General features: G+C 45.2%; 1 protein-coding gene across 1 annotated transcript; it reads left to right on the forward strand.

Annotated features, from left to right (window-relative positions):
• Nucleotides 1-644: 644 nt before the first annotated feature.
• On the forward strand, nt 645-19,518 carry LOC110499978 (myotrophin). The gene is made up of 4 exons (XM_021577064.2): nt 645-1,013; nt 5,593-5,706; nt 8,354-8,437; nt 18,220-19,518. The coding sequence occupies exons 1-4, from the start codon at nt 945-947 to the stop codon at nt 18,304-18,306; spliced, it is 354 nt and encodes a 117-aa protein (XP_021432739.1). The 5' UTR covers nt 645-944; the 3' UTR covers nt 18,307-19,518.
• The last annotated feature ends 1,825 nt before the right edge of the window (nt 19,519-21,343 follow it).

Here is a 21,343-nt window from a genome sequence, read left to right on the forward strand (position 1 = left end):
TCATCGCTATGGTAATTAACTGTATAGCACAGATGAAAAGGAACAGAAGTAGCAGAAGATAAAAGTAGTAGTAGCAGCAGCAGAAAAGTTATTAGGAGTGAACGATTTTACTGCAGAATAGTTACAGGAGATCTTGAAAGGAGTCCCATCCTCCCAAGCTAGAAGCCAGGAGTAGGAACAGTTGTTGAGAAAAGTTGTTGGATAAGGGGTGTGTTTTGATTTTATAGGTGCAGGGTTAGTGGGTGGTGCAAATGTTATTTTACCGTTCACACATATATATATATATATATATATATATGTGTGAACGGTAAAATAATAAAATTATATATATATATATAATTGTATAATTGTCAAATTCCGAACTGAGAAAGGCTGGAATACTCAAAAAGCGTCTCATCAGGCGGAAATTCACACGGAGAAGATCTGCGAAGATCTGCGATCTCGGCCGTCACTAGTTACCACAGCCACAAATTCATAAATCACATAATTTCTACAATTTATCTTCTTTAAATGTGGTTTTAAACCTAACCTTGAACCTAACCTTAACTACACTGCTAACATTATGCCTAACCCTAAAAAAAAATTTTTAAGCGAATGGTTCATATCTAGCCAATTTTGACTTTGTGTTTTCTAGTGGAATTATTCTGGCATGAAGGACAGGTTAACTTCCGGGTGTGCGGCATCGGAAACGCTTCATGAGAGAAAGGCGGACCCCTCTGCTGTCCTTTCTTTGAAACTTTATTTTTTAACAATTGCCTGCAGTGCACTATAGAAGTACCAGGTGTTCAATTTAGCAAATTGTTTAATTCCTTTAACGCTGCAAATTGTATAGCCGCCTTCCCTTGACTACGGAGTGATCTGTCAAGAACTGCTTGCCTTGAGAGAAGTTTGACAGCTGCCTTTTTCATTAGGGAAGCCACAGTGAACTCTTGGAACACAAGAAAATGGGGGATAAAGAATTGATGTGGGCCTTGAAAAATGGAGACCTTGACGAGGTTAAGACTCTAATGAAGGTACGATATACTGTAGCTATCTTACTCGCAAATCAGCCAGCTATGTGCGCTAGCTAGCTATGTTTTGTCTGTATAGCTAGCAAACGTTAGCTAGCCATGGCATTGCAAGGTTAGCTAGCTAACTTTCATAGCTAGCTTAGTGTACATACATTAGCTAACTATCCGTTCACCTAACTATCACCAACTCACTGTAGCTAGCTAGAAGGTTTGCTTTTACAAACGTTTATAAAACAATCGTTAGCTAGATTGGGTAAATTGTTAGATAGCTTTAGCAAACTACCATGCTAAACAGAAATGGTTAGCGAGCTACTGCAACAACTTGTTGTAATCTGATTCAATCACTGTGTATCGGTGTGTGTCTGTTTGCTATTCCCTAATGAATGACTATATTTCTGCAGACAAGCATATATATGGTCAAGTACCTAGCTAACGTTAACTACCTATTTAGCTAGATAGTTGGCTCCTGCTTGAGAATCAGTCATGGTTGGTTTTAGCAAGCAGCCAAACTAGCTATAGCCAAATCCACAGGCCCGTGTTGTGACAGCTAGCTAGTGTGCGGGTGTCTCAGAGCTTTGTTGCAAGGCAGATCTATCTAGATGGCTAGCTTGCTAACTTCATGCTGTTGAAAACATGAAGTAGGCCTAATCATAATGCTTGTTTGCGCTCTACTTTGAATGAGGATGTTCCGGGAAATCTTATCATTCAGCTTCCATACTGACTGGGTCTCACTAATTTTCAGGCCACACCTATGCCATTCTTAGAGCAGTGACACATTAGCTATTGGTCTGTAAACTGGTCATTTAGACACTAACTTATTTTGGTCAAATTCTAGACATAAAATAGACCCAAACTTGAATCAATCATATTTGAAGAACACTTTAATGGTGGCAGTCGTTTTGTAGGCATCTCCTTGAAATAGATTTTATCGCCAATGTTGCATTCTCTGTAGGCCTACATTCCAGGCACACACCGTGCATTTGGAAAGTATTCAGACCCCTAGACTATTTCCACATTTTGTTACATTTCAGCTGTATACTTTTTTTCTTCTTTTTAAAAAAATCCCTCAACAATCTACACACTACCCCATAATGACAAGGCAAAAACAGGTTTTTAGACATTTTTGCAAATGTATTAAAAAAAAAAATCACATTTGCATAAGTTTTCAGACCCTTTACTCAGTACTTTGTTGAAGCACCGTTGGCAGCGATTACAGCCTTGAGTCTAGGGTATGACGCTACAAGCTTGGTACGCCTGTATTTTTGGAGTTTCTCCCATTCTTCTCTGCAGGACTTCTCCAAGCTCTGTCAGGTTAGATGGGAAGCATTGCTGCACAGCTATTTTCAGGCCTCCAGAGATGTTCAATCAGGTTCAAGTCCAGGCTCTGGTTGGGCCACTCAAGAACATTGTACTCTTCGGGACAAGTGTCAATCCTGGTTTCATCAGACCTGAGAATCTTGTTTCTCATGGTCAGAGTCCTTTAGGGCTGTCATGTGCCTTTTACAGAAAAGTGGCTTCCGTTTGGCCACTACCATAAAGGCCTGATTGGTGGCGTGCTGCAGAGATGGTTGTCCTTCTAGAAGGTTCTCCCATTTCCACAGAGGAACTCTGGAGCTCTGTCAGTGACCATCAGGTTCTTGGCCACCTCCCTGACCAAGGCCCTTCTCCGATTGCTCAGTTTGGCCAGGCGGCCAGCTCTAGGAAGAGTTTTGGTGGTTCCAAACAAATTCTATTTCAAGAATGATGGAGGACACTGTTCTTGTGGAGCTTCAATGCTGTAGAAATCTTTTGGTACCCTTCACCATATCTGTGCCTTGACACAATCCTGTCTAGGACCTCTGACAATTTCCTTTGACCTCATGGCTTGGTTTCTGCTCTGACATGCACTGTCAACTGTGGGACCTTTGACGGGTGTGTACATTTCCAAATCATGTCCAGTCAATAGAAACAGGATGCACTTCAGCTCAATTTCAAGTCTCATAGCAAAGTGTCTGAATAAAAAAAAAATATCTTTATGTACACATTCTTTAACCCTTTACACTTGTGTGTATAAGGTAGTAGTTTTGGAATTATGTTAGATTATTCGTTGGTTATTACTGCATTGTCGGAACTAGAAGCACAAGCATTTCGCTACACTCGCATTAACATCTGCTAACCATGTGTATGTGACAAATACATTTGATTTGAATACATATGTAAATAAGGTATTCATGATTTTTTTTTATTTTAATACATTTGCAACCATTTCTAACCCTATTTTCACTTTGTCATTATGGGGTAGAAGAAGGCTGTAACGTAACAAAATGTGGAAAAGGGGAAGGGGTCTGAATACTCCCCCCAAATGCACAGTACATAAGGTATCTAAGCATTGGATCTTTCTGTGAAGTACCTGAAAATAATACTGTGGTTTGAGGTTTAGCTAGTCTGGTGTAGGTTGAACCCCTTAAAATAGCTGTGGGGCTAACTCTTGTTGAAAGCTGAACCACACTGATGAATCATTGGGTCTGTAGAGCTCCTATGTAAAAGCAACATGTCTTTTTATGCATTTTGTTTAGACCGTAGGCTTGGCGCTAGACAATCAGACCTCTATTCTTTATCCTCAACTTATCAGTTGATTAGCTAACTTCTGTGAAACAGCCTAGCCCTAACTATTAGGGTGGACTGTATTTAGGCTCTGCTTTCTTTTCAGCTTTTGGTGATTGAGTCTAATCAAAGTCAGAAGTACAGCTATTTCAAAAAAGTCTTTACTGATTTTGGAACGCAAGGACATTACTAATGCACTGAGTTGCTGTATTACTCATATTGATCTCAAAGGCTGCGTTTACACGGGCAACCCAATTCTGATCTTTTGCCACTAATTAGTCTTATGGCCAATCAGATGTTTTGCCAGTAATTTACCAAAATATCAGAATTTGCCTGCCTGTGTAAACCTAGCCCAATAATCCCAGATAACAATTAAATTGCAATAGGATGGAAATGTTTCAGATCTGGGCCATTCAGTTGCGGAGATGGGTTTTTCCACACAGGCAGAAGCAGGCAGCTCCTAGACACTTCATACTGCACATGTGGATATTAGACTGATCCACTGTCGTTTCCCATATCCCTCAATGAAACCGTTTAAATTGGCCCCATATTACCCAGCTCCTGGAGGTAATATTTGAAAACTATTAGAACGGGGATGAGATACCATCATGCCTAATGGATTCAGTTGGCTTGTGTGTAAAATGAAGGCATGGAATCCGTTTTCCTTAACCTTCAGGGGAATGGTGACACAGGTGAGCATGCCAGAGATGGGTCTCTGTGGGAGATATATATATGCGCGCGCAGTCATACAGCTAGTGACGGGATAGCAGATTGACTACACATCACTGTCGGGTTTAGCCGTTATGTTTGTCATTCATATGTATTCATATTTGAACTGCAGGAAGGGCAACTAGTGTCTGCAGCTGCTGTCTGTTTATCCCATAGGAACCCTTCTCACCAGGCTACATTAGCTCTGATTACAACACATGGATCGACCATAGGCTACATTTACCTGAGTTATGGAGACCTATCAAGCTTCAGAAATCCAATGAATTGCAGCAACGGCATCCATTGGATCACTGTGCTGTCTAGCCTAAGCTTTTGAGAGCAGGTGAGTGGTGCTAGCATTTCCCAAAGCCTGGCTGTAACCTTTACTGAGCCAGATTGATTATCACGCCCGGCCGGCACAGCTAAAGACTATCCCAGACCCTGACTCATCTCCTGATAGGCTTGTTGCCTTAGGGCAGTTATGCGGTAATGGAATTATGCGGAGACTCAAACAAAAACCATTGACTTCAAAGTTTAGCAAACCATACAACTCTATGCACAACGACTTGTCTACTCTCAACAATTTCCACGGAACATTTTACAAAACACATTTACAGGGAGAACTATGCAAAAACTAAGTTTGATTACTGCACTAAACTGAGAGATTTTACCCTATTTCTTTTACCAAACTTTGCATCAAGTTTTCTTTTTTCACTGTGGAAATTGTTCAAAGTTGTCATTGTGCATAGAGCTGTATGATTTTGTTGAACTTTGAAATCAATGGTTTTTGCTTGGCATATATTTTTCTGCAGGATGTTTAGCAGGTGAATACATTCCAGTCCCCTCTTTCCTCAGGCCACATAGCACCTTTCTCATTAGCTGGCTATGGTATGACATGGCACTGACAACGCTGCCCGGTCTGAGTGACCGGTCTCTGTGATGAGTATCGTCTCTTCAGGACTACCCACCGCTCCACACAATGGACTGTGGCTACAGAGCCTGTCTTTCCTCTTGCCTGCAGGCTTGACATTTTGAGGCCTCGCAATACCACAGCAGGGAGACTCTAGGAAGAGGCGTGTTGTGTGGCGTGATTGTGTGACGGCCTTTGTTTTTTGAACTGAGGGGTGTTTCTGGCACAAGAAAGGATTTCTGTTGTGTGATTCTATTAACTGTGTGCATGTCCATGCAGTAAGTGTTTGTTCCTTTTTAGCAAGCGGGTGACCAAGTCTTGATACAGAAGGGGAAGTTGTGTAGGTGATGGTATCTCAACCGTTTGTATTTTTTTTTTTAGGATGAGGATGTGAACAGGACCCTGGAGGGTGGCAGGAAGCCCCTGCACTATGCTGCTGATTGTGGCCAGGCTGAGATGCTGGAGTTCCTCCTCTCCAAGGGAGCAGATGTCAACGTAAGAGCTGCTAGTGGGAATACTGCTATCAATATAGGCCTACTGCTGTTATACAGTTATTAGAATACAGCTGTCAATATAGGCCTACTGCTGTTATACAGTTATTAGAATACAGCTGTCAATATAGGCCTACTGCTGTTATACAGTTATTAGAATACAGCTGTCAATATAGGCCTACTGCTGTTATACAGTTATTAGAATACAGCTGTCAATATAGGCCTACTGCTGTTATACAGTTATTAGAATACAGCTGTCAATATAGGCCTACTGCTGTTATACAGTTATTAGAATACAGCTGTCAATATAGGCCTACTGCTGTTATACAGTTATTAGAATACAGCTGTCAATATAGGCCTACTGCTGTTATACAGTTATTAGAATACAGCTGTCAATATATGCCTACTGCTGTTATACAGTTATTAGAATACAGCTGTCAATATAGGCATGCTGCTGTTATACAGTTATTAGAATACTGCTGTCAATATAGGCCTACTGCTGTTATTAGAATACTGCTGTCAATATAGGCCTACTGCTGTTATTAGAATACTGCTGTCAATATAGGCCTACTGCTGTTATTAGAATACTGCTGTCAATATAGGCCTACTGCTGTTATTAGAATACTGCTGTCAATATAGGCCTACTGCTGTTATTAGAATACTGCTGTCAATATAGGCCTACTGCTGTTATTAGAAGACTGCTGTCAATATAGGCCTACTGCTGTTATTAGAAGACTGCTGTCAATATAGGCCTACGGCTGTTATTAGAATACTGCTGTCAATATAGGCCTACTGCTGTTATTAGAAAACTGCTGTCAATATAGGCCTACTGCTGTTATTAGAAGACTGCTGTCAATATAGGCCTACTTCTGTTATACAGTTATTAGAATACTGCTGTTAATATAGGCCTACTGCTGTTATACAGTTATTAGAATACTGCTATCAATATAGGCCTACTGCTGTTATACAGTTATTAGAATACTGCTGTCAATATAGGCCTACTGCTGTTATTAGAATACTGCTGTCAATATAGGCCTACTGCTGTTATTAGAATACTGCTGTCAATATAGGCCTACTGCTGTTATTAGAAGACTGCTGTCAATATAGGCCTACTGCTGTTATTAGAATACTGCTGTCAATATAGGCCTACTGCTGTTATTAGAATACAGCTGTCAATATAGGCCTACTGCTGTTATTAGAAGACTGCTGTCAATATAGGCCTACTGCTGTTATTAGAATACAGCTGTCAATATAGGCCTACTGCTGTTATACAGTTATTAGAATACTGCTGTTAATATAGGCCTACTGTTATACAGTTATTAGAATACTGCTGTTATGTTAGTATTTAACAACCGTATTCTAAAATGAGTCCCTCTCCATTTTATTAGTACTGATATGGAAGAAGGCTATGGTGGTAGCCCTCTCTATCTGCTCACGTTAGAGATCAGTTATTACTGATGCCCTAGGAGGAAGGATTTATGTGTTTTCCATTCTGTGTGTTTGCATTCATTTGCTTATTGAATAGACCTAATGGTACCAGAGAGAACAAGTCCCTTATTCTGAATCCACTCATACAAAGCTTCTGCTATAGTCAACCACATACTGTAGTAACGACTCAGACCAACATGACTTAACTACTGTAGACTCTGCTAGTTTTGTTCAGACATGTAGAGAGTGGTTAAGTTCTATATTTGGACCAATGGGATTCCTCCGTTATAAGGGACATGTCATTCTCCTGAAGCCCCCCCTACCAATTCCCTCAGTGTGCAGAGAGCAGCACAGTCTAACTGGCCGGACCACATAGTCTGCCAGAATGCTCCCCTGAGCCTCAACCCATTACCACACTGCAGTGGAGGGAATCGATCTGCTTTTACAATGGGATTGAGTAGAGGGATGGTTGTGGCATTTACAAGTTAGGGAAGGTGACCGTATTGTACAGTTTTGCGCTAGTATCTTTCTAGGTAGCCTCGGTGTGCAATTATTCTTAATATTAGAAATTCTTAACCTTATTCGAAGCTCTTCTTTGGTCTCAGCCCCTCATTATTGCCACACAAGCCTGAACGTGCTTATGGGTGTCACTGACCCAAGACGTTATAGTTAGTTTCACACAGACACGTGTTGACCATTCAGCCGATACTTGCTAGAACTGGACGTTCTGACCCTGAATGTACCAATGTGAATTTGGAATGCTTGTTAACTAGACCCAAATCTCACTGCACACAGTCTGTAGAGCCATGTCCTCTCCCAACCTCCCTTATCTGCCTCATGGTCTGATCACCAACACACTTGTTGTTCACGCCAACATCCATCAGTCTGGCTGTTACACCATTTTGCTTCCTCTAGTCTTGTATCACTAACACCCCCCACACAGAATGTGTAACTCTGTCTCTCTTCCCCAGTCCCTTCAGATAAGGGGCCCAGTCAGGGCTCCTGAAACAGGGGAGATAAATAGTGGCAGAGTGAGTTTCCTCTCTAATTCATTGACGTGATAAGGAGAGAAATAAAAGCACTCCCTCTGAGTTATTTCCTCTGATAACGAGAGTGCCCTTGTGTTGGAGGAAGGGACGACTGGTCTGCTGATGTATGGCGCCTGTCCACGCACAAACCCGCTCACTCCCTTTTTTTCCTCCACTTTCTTTGGTCTCCCACAGGCCCCAGACAAACATGGTATCACTCCGCTGCTCTCTGCCACGTACGAGGGTCACCTGACCTGTGTCAAGATCCTGCTAGAAAAGGTAACGCCGCACACACATGCACAGAGCTGTCTTTACCCAGAGCCAGAGCCATTTCTGTGTTGGAAGTTGTGTGTGTGATGTGTAACTGCTGATGCGGTAACTCCTGTATGACAAAGGACTACAATGAAGGCTGAATGTTCAGTGACTGTCTGGTCCTGCCTGCCCAAACCTTCTGTTCTGTGTGGAGGGAGCTGGAATGTTCCCAGACCTCATCACACAGCACTGCTGCTGTTTGTTCCTATCCCACTAGCTAGCTCCACACACACACACTTCTCACTCAGCTCTGGAACACTGAGGAGATGATACGATGGCTGAATGTGACACCTCTGTCCTGGCAGTCACCCACTGCTGTAGTGAGGAGCCAACACTTTTCCTGAACACCAAGGAGCTGCTTTTACAGTCCTGTAATGCTGCCATTTTGGATTCATACAATCAGATAGGTTATGTATTCTTTGAGAGGTGATCTTTGTCAAATTCTTAAATAATCGTATTCCTAGTACACAGTAACTACTATCACAGTGCAGTCGTAGAGCAGTGATTTAGACCATATTTTGTTTCATGCAGAACTGTGTACATACAGGACATGATTTGGGCACTGCCTTGTGGAGGAGTCAGTCACTCACTGTGTTGTGTTTTCATTCAGCTCACGTTTTCCCAGCTGCTATCATGGCATGCCGGCTCAGTGAGGTACCTGTGGTGCAGCCACATAGAAATTACAGATGTCTCTGTTCTCTAATAGTAAGCCCTGTGGAGGCTTATATCACTTTCCTCTCTCTCTTTCTCTCTCTTTCTCTCTCTCCCCCTCTCTCCCCCTCTCTCCCCCTCTCTCCCCCTCTCTCTCCCCCTCTCTCTCCCCCTCTCTCTCCCCCTCTCTCTCCCTCTCTCTCCCCCTCTCTCTCCCCCTCTCTCTCCCCCTCTCTCTCCCCCTCTCTCCCCCTCTCTCTCCCCCTCTCTCTCCCCCTCTCTCTCCCCCTCTCTCTCCCCCTCTCTCTCCCCCTCTCTCTCTCCCTCTCTCTCTCCCTCTCTCTCTCTCCCTCTCTCTCTCTCCCTCTCTCTCTCTCCCTCTCTCTCTCTCTCTCTCACTCCTCACTCCCTCTCTCTCTCTCTCTCTCCTCTCTCTCTCTCTCCTCACTCTCTCTCCCCTCTCTTTCTCTCTCCCCTCTCTCCACTCTCTCTCTCCCCCCTCACTCTCTCTCTCTCTCCCCCCCCCCCCCCCCACTCTGAAAACATGCCAAACTGCTGTGAAATGGATGTACCCCCTCTCTCCCACACTCGTAGCTGCACAACACATGGTAGAAGCACAATATGGCCATTTCTTTCATCGACATGTCAGTACAATTACAAATGACTTTCATAAAACGTGTGTGTGCCTCAGCATTTGTATGTGGATGTTTGTTTTCTTGTTTCTGACTGTGTGAGAATGGAAACCAAGAGGCTAATATTTCCAGTGGGTAAGCATCAGTCATCTCCCAGCCCCAGCCAGGCTAAATGAGGTGGGGTATACAAAAGCACCGTGCCGCGCTTATCAGAGTGGCGTAGGCGGCCTCACTCGCCGAGTGATCCAGCGCCACAGCAGTTAAGGGTCTTACTCCACTCACCTGTGTCCAAACTCCAAGCGGCGCCCCTTTCTTTGCATCCTACGGACACGACCCGCCACGTAAATCACCCGGCACCAACACTACTGGGAGGGGACACAGTCACGATGCATGCAGAGACCGAGATATCATATGGATTAGAGGTCGACCGATTCTGATTATTTATTTTTTGTTCAACACCGGTACCGATTATTGGAGGACCAAAAAAAGCTGATACCGATTAATCGACCAAATTTATTTTATTTTATTTTTCATTTTATTTAGTATATGTGTGTGTATATATGTAATAATGACAATTACAACAATACTGAATGAACTCTAACATATTATAATACATAAATAAAAATCGATTTGGGCTCAAATAAATAATGAAACCTGTTTGGTTTAAATAACACAAAAACACAGTGTTGGGGAAGAAAGTAAAAGTGCAATATGTGCTAACGTTTAAGTTCCTTGCTCAGAAGATATGAAAGTTGATGGTTCCTTTTAACATGAGTCTTCAATATTCCCAGGTAAGATGTTTCAGGTTGTAGTCATTCTAGGAATTATAGGACTATTTCTCTCTATACCATTTGTATTTCATATACCTTTGACTATTGGATGTTCTTAGGCACTATAGTATTGCCAGCCTAATCTCGGGAGTTGATAGGCTTGAAGTCATAAACAGCGCTGTGCTTCAAGCATTGCTAAGAGCTGCTGGCAAACGCAGGAAAGTGCTGTTTGAATGGATGCTTATGAGCCTGCTGCTGCCCACCATCGCTCAGTCAGACTGCTCTATCAAATCATAGACTTAATTATAATATAATCAACACACAGAAATACGAGCCTTAGTTTCCAGATTTGACTATATTAATGACCTATCATTTCGAAAACAAAACGTTTATTCTTTCAGTGAAATACGGAACCGTTCCGTATTTTATCTAACGGATGGCATCCATAAGTCTAAATATTGCTGTTACATTGCACAACCTTCAATGTTATGTCATAATTATGTCAAATTTAGCAAATTAATTACGGTCTTTGTTAGGAAGAAATGGTCTTCACACAGTTCGCAACGAGCCAGGCGGCCCAAACTGTGTGTATACACTGACTCTGCTTCCACTGAACGCAAGAGAAGTGGCACAATTTCCCTAGTTAATATTGCCTGCTAACATGAATTTCTTTTAACTAAATATGCAGGTTTAAAAAAGATATACTTGTGTATTGATTTTAAGAAAGGCAAGGATGTTTATGGTTAGGTACATTGGTGCAACGACAGTGTGAATCCGCTTGTTAAATCATCACCTGTTTGGCTAAGTAGGCTGTGATTCGATGATAAATTAACAGGCACCGCATCGATTATATGCAACACAGGACAAGCTAGATAAACTAGTGATTATTGATTGTTTTTTGTAAGATACGTTTAATGCCAGCTAGCAACTTACTCCTTGCTGCACTCGCGTAACAGGTGGTCAGCCTGCCACAGTCTCATCGTGGAGTGCAATGTAATCGGTGTCCAAAAATACCGATTGTTATGTTATGATTGTTAACTTGAAATCGGCCCTAATTAATAGGCCATGCCGATTTTAAATTATTATTTTTTATATATTTTTTTTCAAATGTAAAAAAAAAAAGTAGATTTTTTTTATTTTTTTTAAGGAAGAAAAAAAAGTTTTAAATCGGTCGACCTCTAATATGGATGGCACCAGATCACCTCTTAGGGATGGGACACAGTCACGATACATGCAGAGACCGAGATATGTGGCTGGAACCAGATCACCTCTTGGGGCGGGGACAGCCTCGGCGCTATACGTCAGCAATTGAGACCCCATCTGGCAGATATGAGAATGTGGCGTCTGTCATCAGGCGACGGCAGGACCGGGTCACCGTCCAGCCAAGGGCTCATCAACAGGGGTTAGGCCGGAAGTGGAGTGCGAGGAGATATGAGTTGACGCTCCACGTCACAGCAGCCTGATGTCTCGTTTCAGCCAGAAGCTACAGCACCAGCAGCAGGACTGGAGCTCTGAAACACTTTCTCTCTGGCTACCTTTAACCACACTGTTATTACACATCAAGAGCAACAGCAGGCCAGTGCTTGAATGTCTTCTCATTGATTCATGTCCGCTCGTTTATTCAGCTTTAAGAAACATTCAGAGGAATCGAATACTGCATCGGTGGTCCACTACTACCAGAATGTATCATTCATGATAACTCAAGTATTCATTCTGGACAAAATGCTTGACAGTCTCGGAAGTGTGCACCTGAGCATCATGGGAGCTGACCTCTGACTGCCCACAGGTGGTTCCTGCATTATCGAAGGCCTGTTAACCCTGTGTTTGACCCTAACCAGCCAGCATGCTGGGGGAGGGAGAGTTGCTGACTTGACTACAGGCCAGAGAGACGGCTTCAGAAGAACACGGGGCTTGTTAATTATGAATCAGCACTGAAGCCCTCCCTACCTCCCTTAACAACTCCCACTCTTTTACTTTTATTAAACCCTCGTCAGAGGACAAATGTTTTTAATTTTTTATTTTACAGCTTTTGTGCTACATATACAGTGGGGCAAAAAAGTATTTAGTCAGCCACCAATTGTGCAAGTTCTCCCACTTAAAAAGATGAGGCCTGTAATTTATCATAGGTACACTTCAACTATGACAGACAGACATGAGAAAAAAATTCCAGAAAATCACTGTCGGATTTTTTATGAATTTATTTGCAAATTATGGTGGAAAATAAACTTTTGTTATTGACCAAATACTTCTCAATACTTTGTTATATACCCTTTGTTGGCAATGACAGAGGTCAAACGTTTTCAGTAAGTCTTCACAAGGTTTTCACACACTGTTGCTGGTATTTTGGCCCATTCCTCCATGCAGATCTCCTCTAGAGCAGTGATGTTTTGGGGCTGTTGCTGGGCAACACAGACTTTCAACTCCCTCCAAAGACTTTCTATGGGGTTGAGGTCTGGAGGCTGGCTAGGCCACTCCAGGACCTTGAAATGCTTCTTACGAAGCCACTCCTTCGTTGCCCGGGCGGTGTGCTTGGGATCATTGTCATGCTGAAAGATCCAGCCACGTTTCATCTTCAATGCCCTTGCTGATGGAAGGCTTTGTTACTTTGGTCCCAGCTCTCTGCAGGTCATTCATTAGGTCCCCCCGTGTGGTTCTGGGATTTTTGCTCACTGTTCTTGTGATCATTTTGACCCCACGGGGTGAGATCTTGCGTGGAGCCCCAGATCGAGGGAGATTATCAGTGGTCTTGTATGTCTTCCATTTCCTAATAATTGCTCCCACAGTTGATTTCTTCAAACCAAGCTGCTTACCTATTGCAGATTGTCTTCCCAGTCTGTTGCAGGTCTACAATTTTGTTTCTGGTGTCCGTTGACAGCTCTTTGGACTTGGCCATAGTGGAGTTTGGAGTGTGACTGTTTGAGGTTGTGGACAGGTGTCTTTTATACTGATAACAAGTTCAAACAGGTGCCATTAATACAGGTAACGAGTGGAGGACAGAGTAGCTAGCCTCTTAAAGAAGAAGTTACAGGTCTGTGAGATCCAGAAATCTTGCTTGTTTGTAGGTGACCAAATACTTATTTTCCACCATAATTTGCAAATAAATTCATTAAAAATCCTACAATGTGATTTTTTTTGGGGATTTTTTTTCTTCATTTTTGTCTGTCATAGTTGAAGTGTACCTATGATGAAAATTACAGGCCCCATCTTTTTAAGTGGGAGAACTTGCACAATTGATGGCTGCCTAAATACTTGTTTTGCCCCACTGTAGATGTATAGTACTACCTTTTCCAGTGTGGTCCCATGTGGCTCAGTTAGTAGAGCATTGTGCTTGCAACACCAGGGTTGTGGGTTCAATTCCCACGGGGAACCAGTGAAAATATATGCACTCCCTACTCTAAGAAGCTCTGGATAAAGAGCGTCTGCTACATGTTACACTACAGCCATCCCCCTCACCCTCACTGTTGTCTTGCAGTACAGCCATCCCCCCCTCACTGTTGTCTTGCAGTACAGCCATCCCCCCTCACTGTTGTCTTGCAGTACAGCCATCCCCCCCTCACTGTTGTCTTGCAGTACAGCCATCCCCCCCTCACTGTTGTCTTGCAGTACAGCCATCCCCCCCCTCTGTTGTCTTGCAGTACAGCCATCCCCCCTCACTGTTGTCTTGCAGTACAGCCATCCCCCCTCACTGTTGTCTTGCAGTACAGCCATCCCCCCCTCACTGTTGTCTTGCAGTACAGCCATCCCCCCCTCACTGTTGTCTTGCAGTACAGCCATCCCCCCCTCACTGTTGTCTTGCAGTACAGCCATCCCCCCTCACTGTTGTCTTGCAGTACAGCCATCCCCCTCTCACTGTTGTCTTGCAGTACATAGCCATCCCCCTCTCACTGTTGTCTTGCAGTACAGCCATCCCCCCTCACTGTTGTCTTGCAGTACAGCCATCCCCCCTCACTGTTGTCTTGCAGTACAGCCATCCCCCCTCACTGTTGTCTTGCAGTACATAGCCATCCCCCCTCACTGTTGTCTTGCAGTACATAGCCATCCCCCCCTCACTGTTGTCTTGTAGTACATAGCCATCCCCCCCTCACTGTTGTCTTGCAGTACATAGCCATCCCCCCCTCACTGTTGTCTTGCAGTACATAGCCATCCCCCCCTCACTGTTGTCTTGCAGTACATAGCCATCCCCCCCTCACTGTTGTCTTGCAGTACATAGCCATCCCCCCTCACTGTTGTCTTGCAGTACATAGCCATCCCCCCCTCACTGTTGTCTTGCAGTACATAGCCATCCCCCCCTCACTGTTGTCTTGCAGTACATAGCCATCCCCCCCTCACTGTTGTCTTGCAGTACATAGCCATCCCCCCCTCACTGTTGTCTTGCAGTATATAGCCACCCTCCCCTCACTGTTGTCTTGCAGTACATAGCCATCCCCCCCTCACTGTTGTCTTGCAGTACATAGCCATCCCCCCCTCACTGTTGTCTTGCAGTATATAGCCACCCTCCCCTCACTGTTGTCTTGCAGTACAGCCATCCCCTCTCACTGTTGTCTTGCAGTGTATAGCCATCCCCCCTCACTGTTGTCTTGCAGTATATAGCCATCCCCCCTCACTGTTGTCTTGCAGTGTATATAGCCATCAGCACCCTGCTCGTGTTTTGGTCAAACAGCCCTCCTATCTTTTTCCTCTTCTTTGAGCACAGTGCAGCCAACAGAAGTATTTCTCCATCCCTATACAGATATCGATCTCTCCTTTCTTTCCTCTCCTCCCTCGTTCAAGGCCATGTAAAATATGCCCCGTGAACGGCCCCACAGCCGCTTGACTGGAGCGGGCGGGTCGATGGACTCCTGTAAGCATCACATCTTATAACCAATCCTGAGGGGAGGAGATCTGAGGGCCTGATAGATTATGCATGGGCAGTCTCTCCTTTCCACTCAATAATGGCATAATGAAGACTTAATGGACACCTTGGCCAAGAGGCAGACTTACATAACCCTTATTACTACTTACTACATACACACACACACACACACACCGACACCGTGGCGTTGTTTTGCTCTGTCACTCCAGGATGCTGTGACTGGCCTACATTTCACTTAGCTCCGGCTGTATCACATCTGGCTGTGATTGGGCGGCGCTCAATTGGCCCTGCGCTGTTCGGGTCTTGCCGGGGTAGGCCGTCATTGTAAATAAGAATTTGTTCTTAACTGACTTGCCTAGTTAAAGGTTAAATACATTTAAAAAAATAGTTGCAGCCTCAATCTCTTCCTGGCTGGATGTTGTTTGGACCATCAGTGTTTACTGGCTGCCATCATTACTCCCATTTTAGACTAGCTCATTATTCTAAGTGGAGACCGGTGGATGTCCATGGTAGATGGCCTCCTCCACGTCCCTCAAGTCTACAGTTGTTTTCTCCCCCCTGTCAGTAGAGCCCAGGGAGAGTGAGAAGCCGTGTCGGTGTACGACAACACGAGTCAGGGAATGCTCATTAGATGGTGCTGGAAGGCTCCTGTAGGTAGTCTGCTAGGTAGCAGCCTTCTCCCAGGCTGTGTTGACTAGGAGTCTTGTTGAGGTGAGCGTCAGGGTGAAGTGGTGCTGTTGTGTAAATGAGGCCTGTGGAGTACTGTTACGTCTGGGTCCTCCTCCACTGGTACCAGCTGCTAGCTAATGACTTCCCCTGAGCTAGAGGGCCTAGTCCACCCGTACCAGCTGCTAGCTAATGACTTCCCCTGAGCTAGAGGGCCTCCTCCACCGGTACCAGCTGCTAGCTAATGTCTTCTCCTGAGCTAGAGGGCCTAGTCCACCGGTACCAGCTGCTAGCTAATGACTTCCCCTGAGCTAGAGGGCCTCCTCCACCGGTACCAGCTGCTAGCTAATGTCTTCTCCTGAGCTAGAGGGCCTAGTCCACCGGTACCAGCTGCTAGCTAATGTCTTCTCCTGAGCTAGAGGGCCTCCTCCACCGGTACCAGCTGCTAGCTAATGACTTCCCCTGAGCTAGAGGGCCTCCTCCACCGGTACCAGCTGCTAGCTAATGTCTTCTCCTGAGCTAGAGGGCCTCTTCCACCGGTACCAGCTGCTAGCTAATGTCTTCTCCTGAGCTAGAGGGCCTCCTCCACCGGTACCAGCTGCTAGCTAATGTCTTCTCCTGAGCTATAGGGCCTCTTCCACCGGTACCAGCTGCTAGCTAATGTCTTCTCCTGAGCTATAGGGCCTCTTCCACCGGTACCAGCTGCTAGCTAATGTCTTCCCCTGAGCTATAGGGCCTCCTCTTCCTCCTTGTTCTCTTTGCCGTCAGCCCGCTAGAGCTGAGAACACGATGACCATGGAGAACACCAGGCTTGGTCACGATGCCTCACTAACACACCATCCAACTACAGGTGTTGAGGCTTCGCTCGCTTGCGCTCTCTCTCTCGCTGTGTGTCTGAAGATTGCTGGTTTGTTTAACCATGTTACCACATTTATTTGGTGATAGTTTTGTCCTGTTATGAATATTGAAACCCATACAATCTCACTAAGCCAGGTCGTCATTGTAAATAAAAAATATATATAACTTTTCACAAAGTTGCATCAGAACACTGTAAACTGTATTGTTAGATGCAAGTAAACTCTTAAATTGAGCTTTTCCCCCAATTTTAGAGATCTCTATCGAAGACGGTATCCACCAGTCCTGTTTAATCCCTGTAGCCCGATGCCCCGCCCTGATGCCCCGCTCCAGTGCCCCGCCCCGATGCCCCGCTCCGATGCTTCGATGCTCCGCCCCGATGCCCCGCTCCGATGCCCAGTTCCCCGCTCCGATGCTCCGCTCCAGTGCCCCGCTCCAGTGCCCCCCCATGCTCCAGTGCCCCGCTCCGATGCCCCGCTCCGATGCTCCGCTCCAGTGCCCCGCCCCGATGCCCCGCCCCGATGCCCCGCTCGATGCCCCGCTCCAGTGCCCCGCCCCGATGCCCCGCCCCGCTCCGATGCTCCGCTCCATTGCTCCGCCCCGCTCCGATGCTCCGCTCCAGTGCCCCGCTCCAGTGCCCCTTTTGGCAGCACATACACACACACTTTCTGCCTGGCACTCAGTGGGTCAAGTTCTCCACTCGACAATGGCGTGTTCTCTGCCCGGGCTCCGTAAGTCCCCGCTAAGAGGCTAAAGTTTTCCGTTTAAGTTGATGGTCTGGTAATGCTCAACCACTCGTCAGCTAGTCTTCTTGTACGTTTTATCCCACTTTGTCTGTTATTTGCAACCCTTGCTACATTCCCTTCACCCTCATTCACCTTCACTGTCTTGTTCTAAAACTGTGTGTGTGTGAAATGAAGAGAAACATTGGGTTAGAGGGAGTCGGCCAGAGCAGGGCACTGCACAGCTTTGCTCATCTTGAACCTATAATGAGTAGTAGTTTGGGATGCTTGTTGATGAGTTAATCAGTGATTCTGCGCAGTGCCTTGCCGCTCCTTTTGGACTGCACTTGGTGAGAGAGACCACATCACAGAGGGGTTTGAGGGGGACAGGCAGGTTGGCCCACACTCTCACAGAGCATTACTGATGGGCTGAACCTGTGGCCTTGGGTAGAATGCTGGATGGGGGTGTGGGGTGAACACTGATTCTAACCTTGGCCTGTGGTTCAATTTGAGAGAGCGGGTTCACACTGAGGTTGAGGCCTTGATGCTCCACTCAGATCATAATGTCTCCCTGTCATGTCCCCCCCCCCCCCTCCCCCAGGGAGCCGACAAGGAGCAGAAAGGACCAGACGGACAGAGCGCCTTCGAAGCCGCCGAGACCGACGCCATCAAGGCTCTCCTCAAGTGAGACGGGAGCCTAGAAGGGACGGACGGATGCAGCAGTGGTCCCCCAGACAGACAAGATGGACACACCCCTTCCCCCGACCTCTGTCTTTAGCACTGCTTTGTCTGTTTGTGTTTTTGTTTTTTTCCCTTTTTTGTTTTAAGTTGTAGGGATTCTCTCTTCTTGCCTCTTCAGTAGCCATTGAATGGATGGACTTGTCAATCATGTCTCCCTTGGGGACCAAACACTGAGGGGAAAAGCACTGACTTGGACCCTCCCAGAACACACAAGGATGCAATGTAAAAAAATGAATAGAGCTTAACACTTAAATATGATCGCTCTCAAGTCCTGTGTGCACTCCTTGCACAAAGATGTTGGCAGAAAAACCGGAGACATTCAATAGTGTTCAATTTTGTTGGCCGTTTTCAGTATTGTAAGACCACTTGGTTATATTCATCTTCCAAACATCAGTTGTGCTAGATGGAGAACGGTTGTAAAGATGAATTCTATTAGCCCAGTAAGATGGCCTCTTTCCCCTGGCTGTGTGCTGTAGCTCTTCTCTGTAGACCTGACTGGCTAACTGTCCAGCGCTTCAACTAGGGGGGTTTGTACTGTATGAGAGGGTAGGTCCTGTTTAGGTCGCTAATAATATTGGTTACCCACTCTCTACGTAACCCTCTACTGATAACATATCACACTAAACATTAATGACCAAGGTTACTCTAACGTATAATAGCGTAAATACCCCCTTGACCAATCACCACGTTGGCTATTACAAAAAATGTATGTTTAAAAAAAGGAAAAAAAGGATTAATCTGTTATTAAAACATTGCTGTGTAGTGATGGCATTATGTCAACATTGACCATTATGCAATTTAGAATTGCATAATGTTTTTCTCTTTTTGAGTGAGTTTTGAACGTGTTCTGATCTGCAATCCTTTGTTGCCGCAGTGTGTTTTGTATTAGATGAATTTGGTGGGTGGGCTCTGAACGGAGGGATATACAGGGGTTTAGGGTTCAAACTGTGGATCGGGGAAATGATCGTCCTCTCGCTCTCTGGGTTTGATTAACCTGCCGGCTCTGCTGCATGTCAGAACTGCTTCTACTGCTACGTTCTCCAAAATGGCTGCCTTCCTCTTTTGGTTGCTTTCAAGTAATTACAATGCAATGGTAACAAAATACTTTCTCTCTGGCATTGTTGTGAGGGGAAAACTGAAATAAAAAATCTTAATTATTCTTTGTGTGGTAATCCATTGATTTTTGTTTTCTGCTGGTATTGTCACATTTCAGTCAGTCTTTACAAATAGAAAAACACTCATTGACTCTGAACGGACACTTCTGAGCGGTGCGTACACTTAACTGTAATCTATATTAGTTCCTTTGTATACAGCTATACACGTCTGTGGACCCACTTACCTGCGAGGCTGCGATCCATACTAGGTGCTTTGTATACAGCCATGCCCTCCATCTTAATGACTTGAGTATTGCTTGTGTCTTTGTCAAACTGTCAGCAGCATCAAAGCCCCCCTCCAGCTGTGTCTGAGCCTGGAGCACAGTGGGTTGTCCTGAATGAATAACAAGCAGCAGCTATTGATTCCTCATTATACTGTCTGGGCTCTGAGTGGTGAGTGTCTCTGGCAGGGGGAAAAAATGACTTGCTCATATTGTTCACTGACTGCTGCCTCGAGTGCCCCCAGTCACAGGTGAACTAGCTAGCTCGCTCTCCCCCCGGTTAAATACCCTCTGCTTAGACGTTGACTAACACCTAGCCAGTTGCCTCCCATTGGGTGAAGGACCAATGGAACACTATCAAGTTCTGCTGCTCTCTCCAGCCTATAGGATGACATTAGAAAATAATGGCTGAGGTTTGAGGAAGGGATGTTTATCACTGACATCTTGGTGTTTTATTTTCCCTTCGCTGGTGTCTTTTTGTTCATATCCTTTGGCTTCTCAGCCTGTGTTCGAGCTTGACCTGAACAAAGTCTCCCTTTTCAACTCCGATAGGCCTGTGTGTCTTTCAGGAGGTGAATGAGGTATCTTGATGGTATGGGGGACCATTGAGTTGCTTCCCTGATGCTTGTAGACATGGGTCACCTACCAGGCACATTGCTCTGTACAGAGGAGGACTGAGAGCATGACATCAGTCTGAAACATACAACAATGTGCTGTGCCCAGCAGGGCCCAGGTCTTTTTCATATTTCACTAAATGACGCATGGCTTAATGAAGAGCCAGTTTTGTACCGTCTGAGATCATAATCTGCTTTCTTCATCCCTACACATTGCATGTTATGCTCCTTGACAGTCAATAGAATACCGTGGACAAGCTCCGGTCAGGAAACCCATTCCATCCTGGCCCATTGGCCATCACTCGACACACACCCCATCTAAAACAATGTTATCATTGAAAAGAGCTGCACACTGGAACAGTGCTAACGTACGTGTTTGTGAAGTATCTTGAGTATGGCTGAGGTGGGCGGGCTGCCTAGTATCCAATGGTGTTTCTGTTATAGAAGTAGGCGGGCTGACGGGTATCCAATGGTGCTTCTGTTATAGAGGCTTTTCCTCCTCCTCTAAAAGGCATTACTGGAGATGATCAACTGCACTGTTCTGCACCACACTAAGAGCAGTGAACCCTGGGGCGCACACTAAAAGTACCCAACCATTTCAAATGGTGAGGCAACAGTTGGTTGCAACATGTTTCCTGCTGTGCCACTGAAGCTTGACTATGAGTCCATGATGGAACCCTGCTACACAAAACATAAACATAAACATTCAGTAGGAGGTGAAAGACATCACCCATTTCACCCAGCTTAACCTGCGGCTGATAGACAGTCACCATAATGTCTTCTTTAGTCTGTAAATGCTAAAGGCAGCTGGAGAGCAGAGAGAAGAGAGCAGGGGAGAGAGACTGGATGAGTGTAGTGGCAGGCCTGTGAAGTCTTGTGCCTCTATTTCCCCTGCCCATGTCTAAAGCCTTCCCCTGTCCGTCTCCCCGAGAATAAAGGAGAAATCAATTATTCCAGAGCTGTGAAACATCGAGATAAACTCAGACTGCGAGTGC

The sequence above is a fragment of the Oncorhynchus mykiss genome, chromosome 21 (assembly GCF_013265735.2).
Source record: "Oncorhynchus mykiss isolate Arlee chromosome 21, USDA_OmykA_1.1, whole genome shotgun sequence".
NCBI classification, from domain to species: domain Eukaryota; kingdom Metazoa; phylum Chordata; class Actinopteri; order Salmoniformes; family Salmonidae; genus Oncorhynchus; species Oncorhynchus mykiss.

Coding starts and splice junctions, on each gene's coding strand:
- LOC110499978 (XM_021577064.2), top strand. CDS start 945: ATGGGGGATAAAGAATTGATGTGGGCCTTGAAAAATGGAGACCTTGAC. Junction 1,014..5,592: donor AGGTTAAGACTCTAATGAAG/GTACGATATACT, acceptor TTTTTTTTTTAG/GATGAGGATGTGAACAGGAC. Junction 5,707..8,353: donor CCAAGGGAGCAGATGTCAAC/GTAAGAGCTGCT, acceptor GGTCTCCCACAG/GCCCCAGACAAACATGGTAT.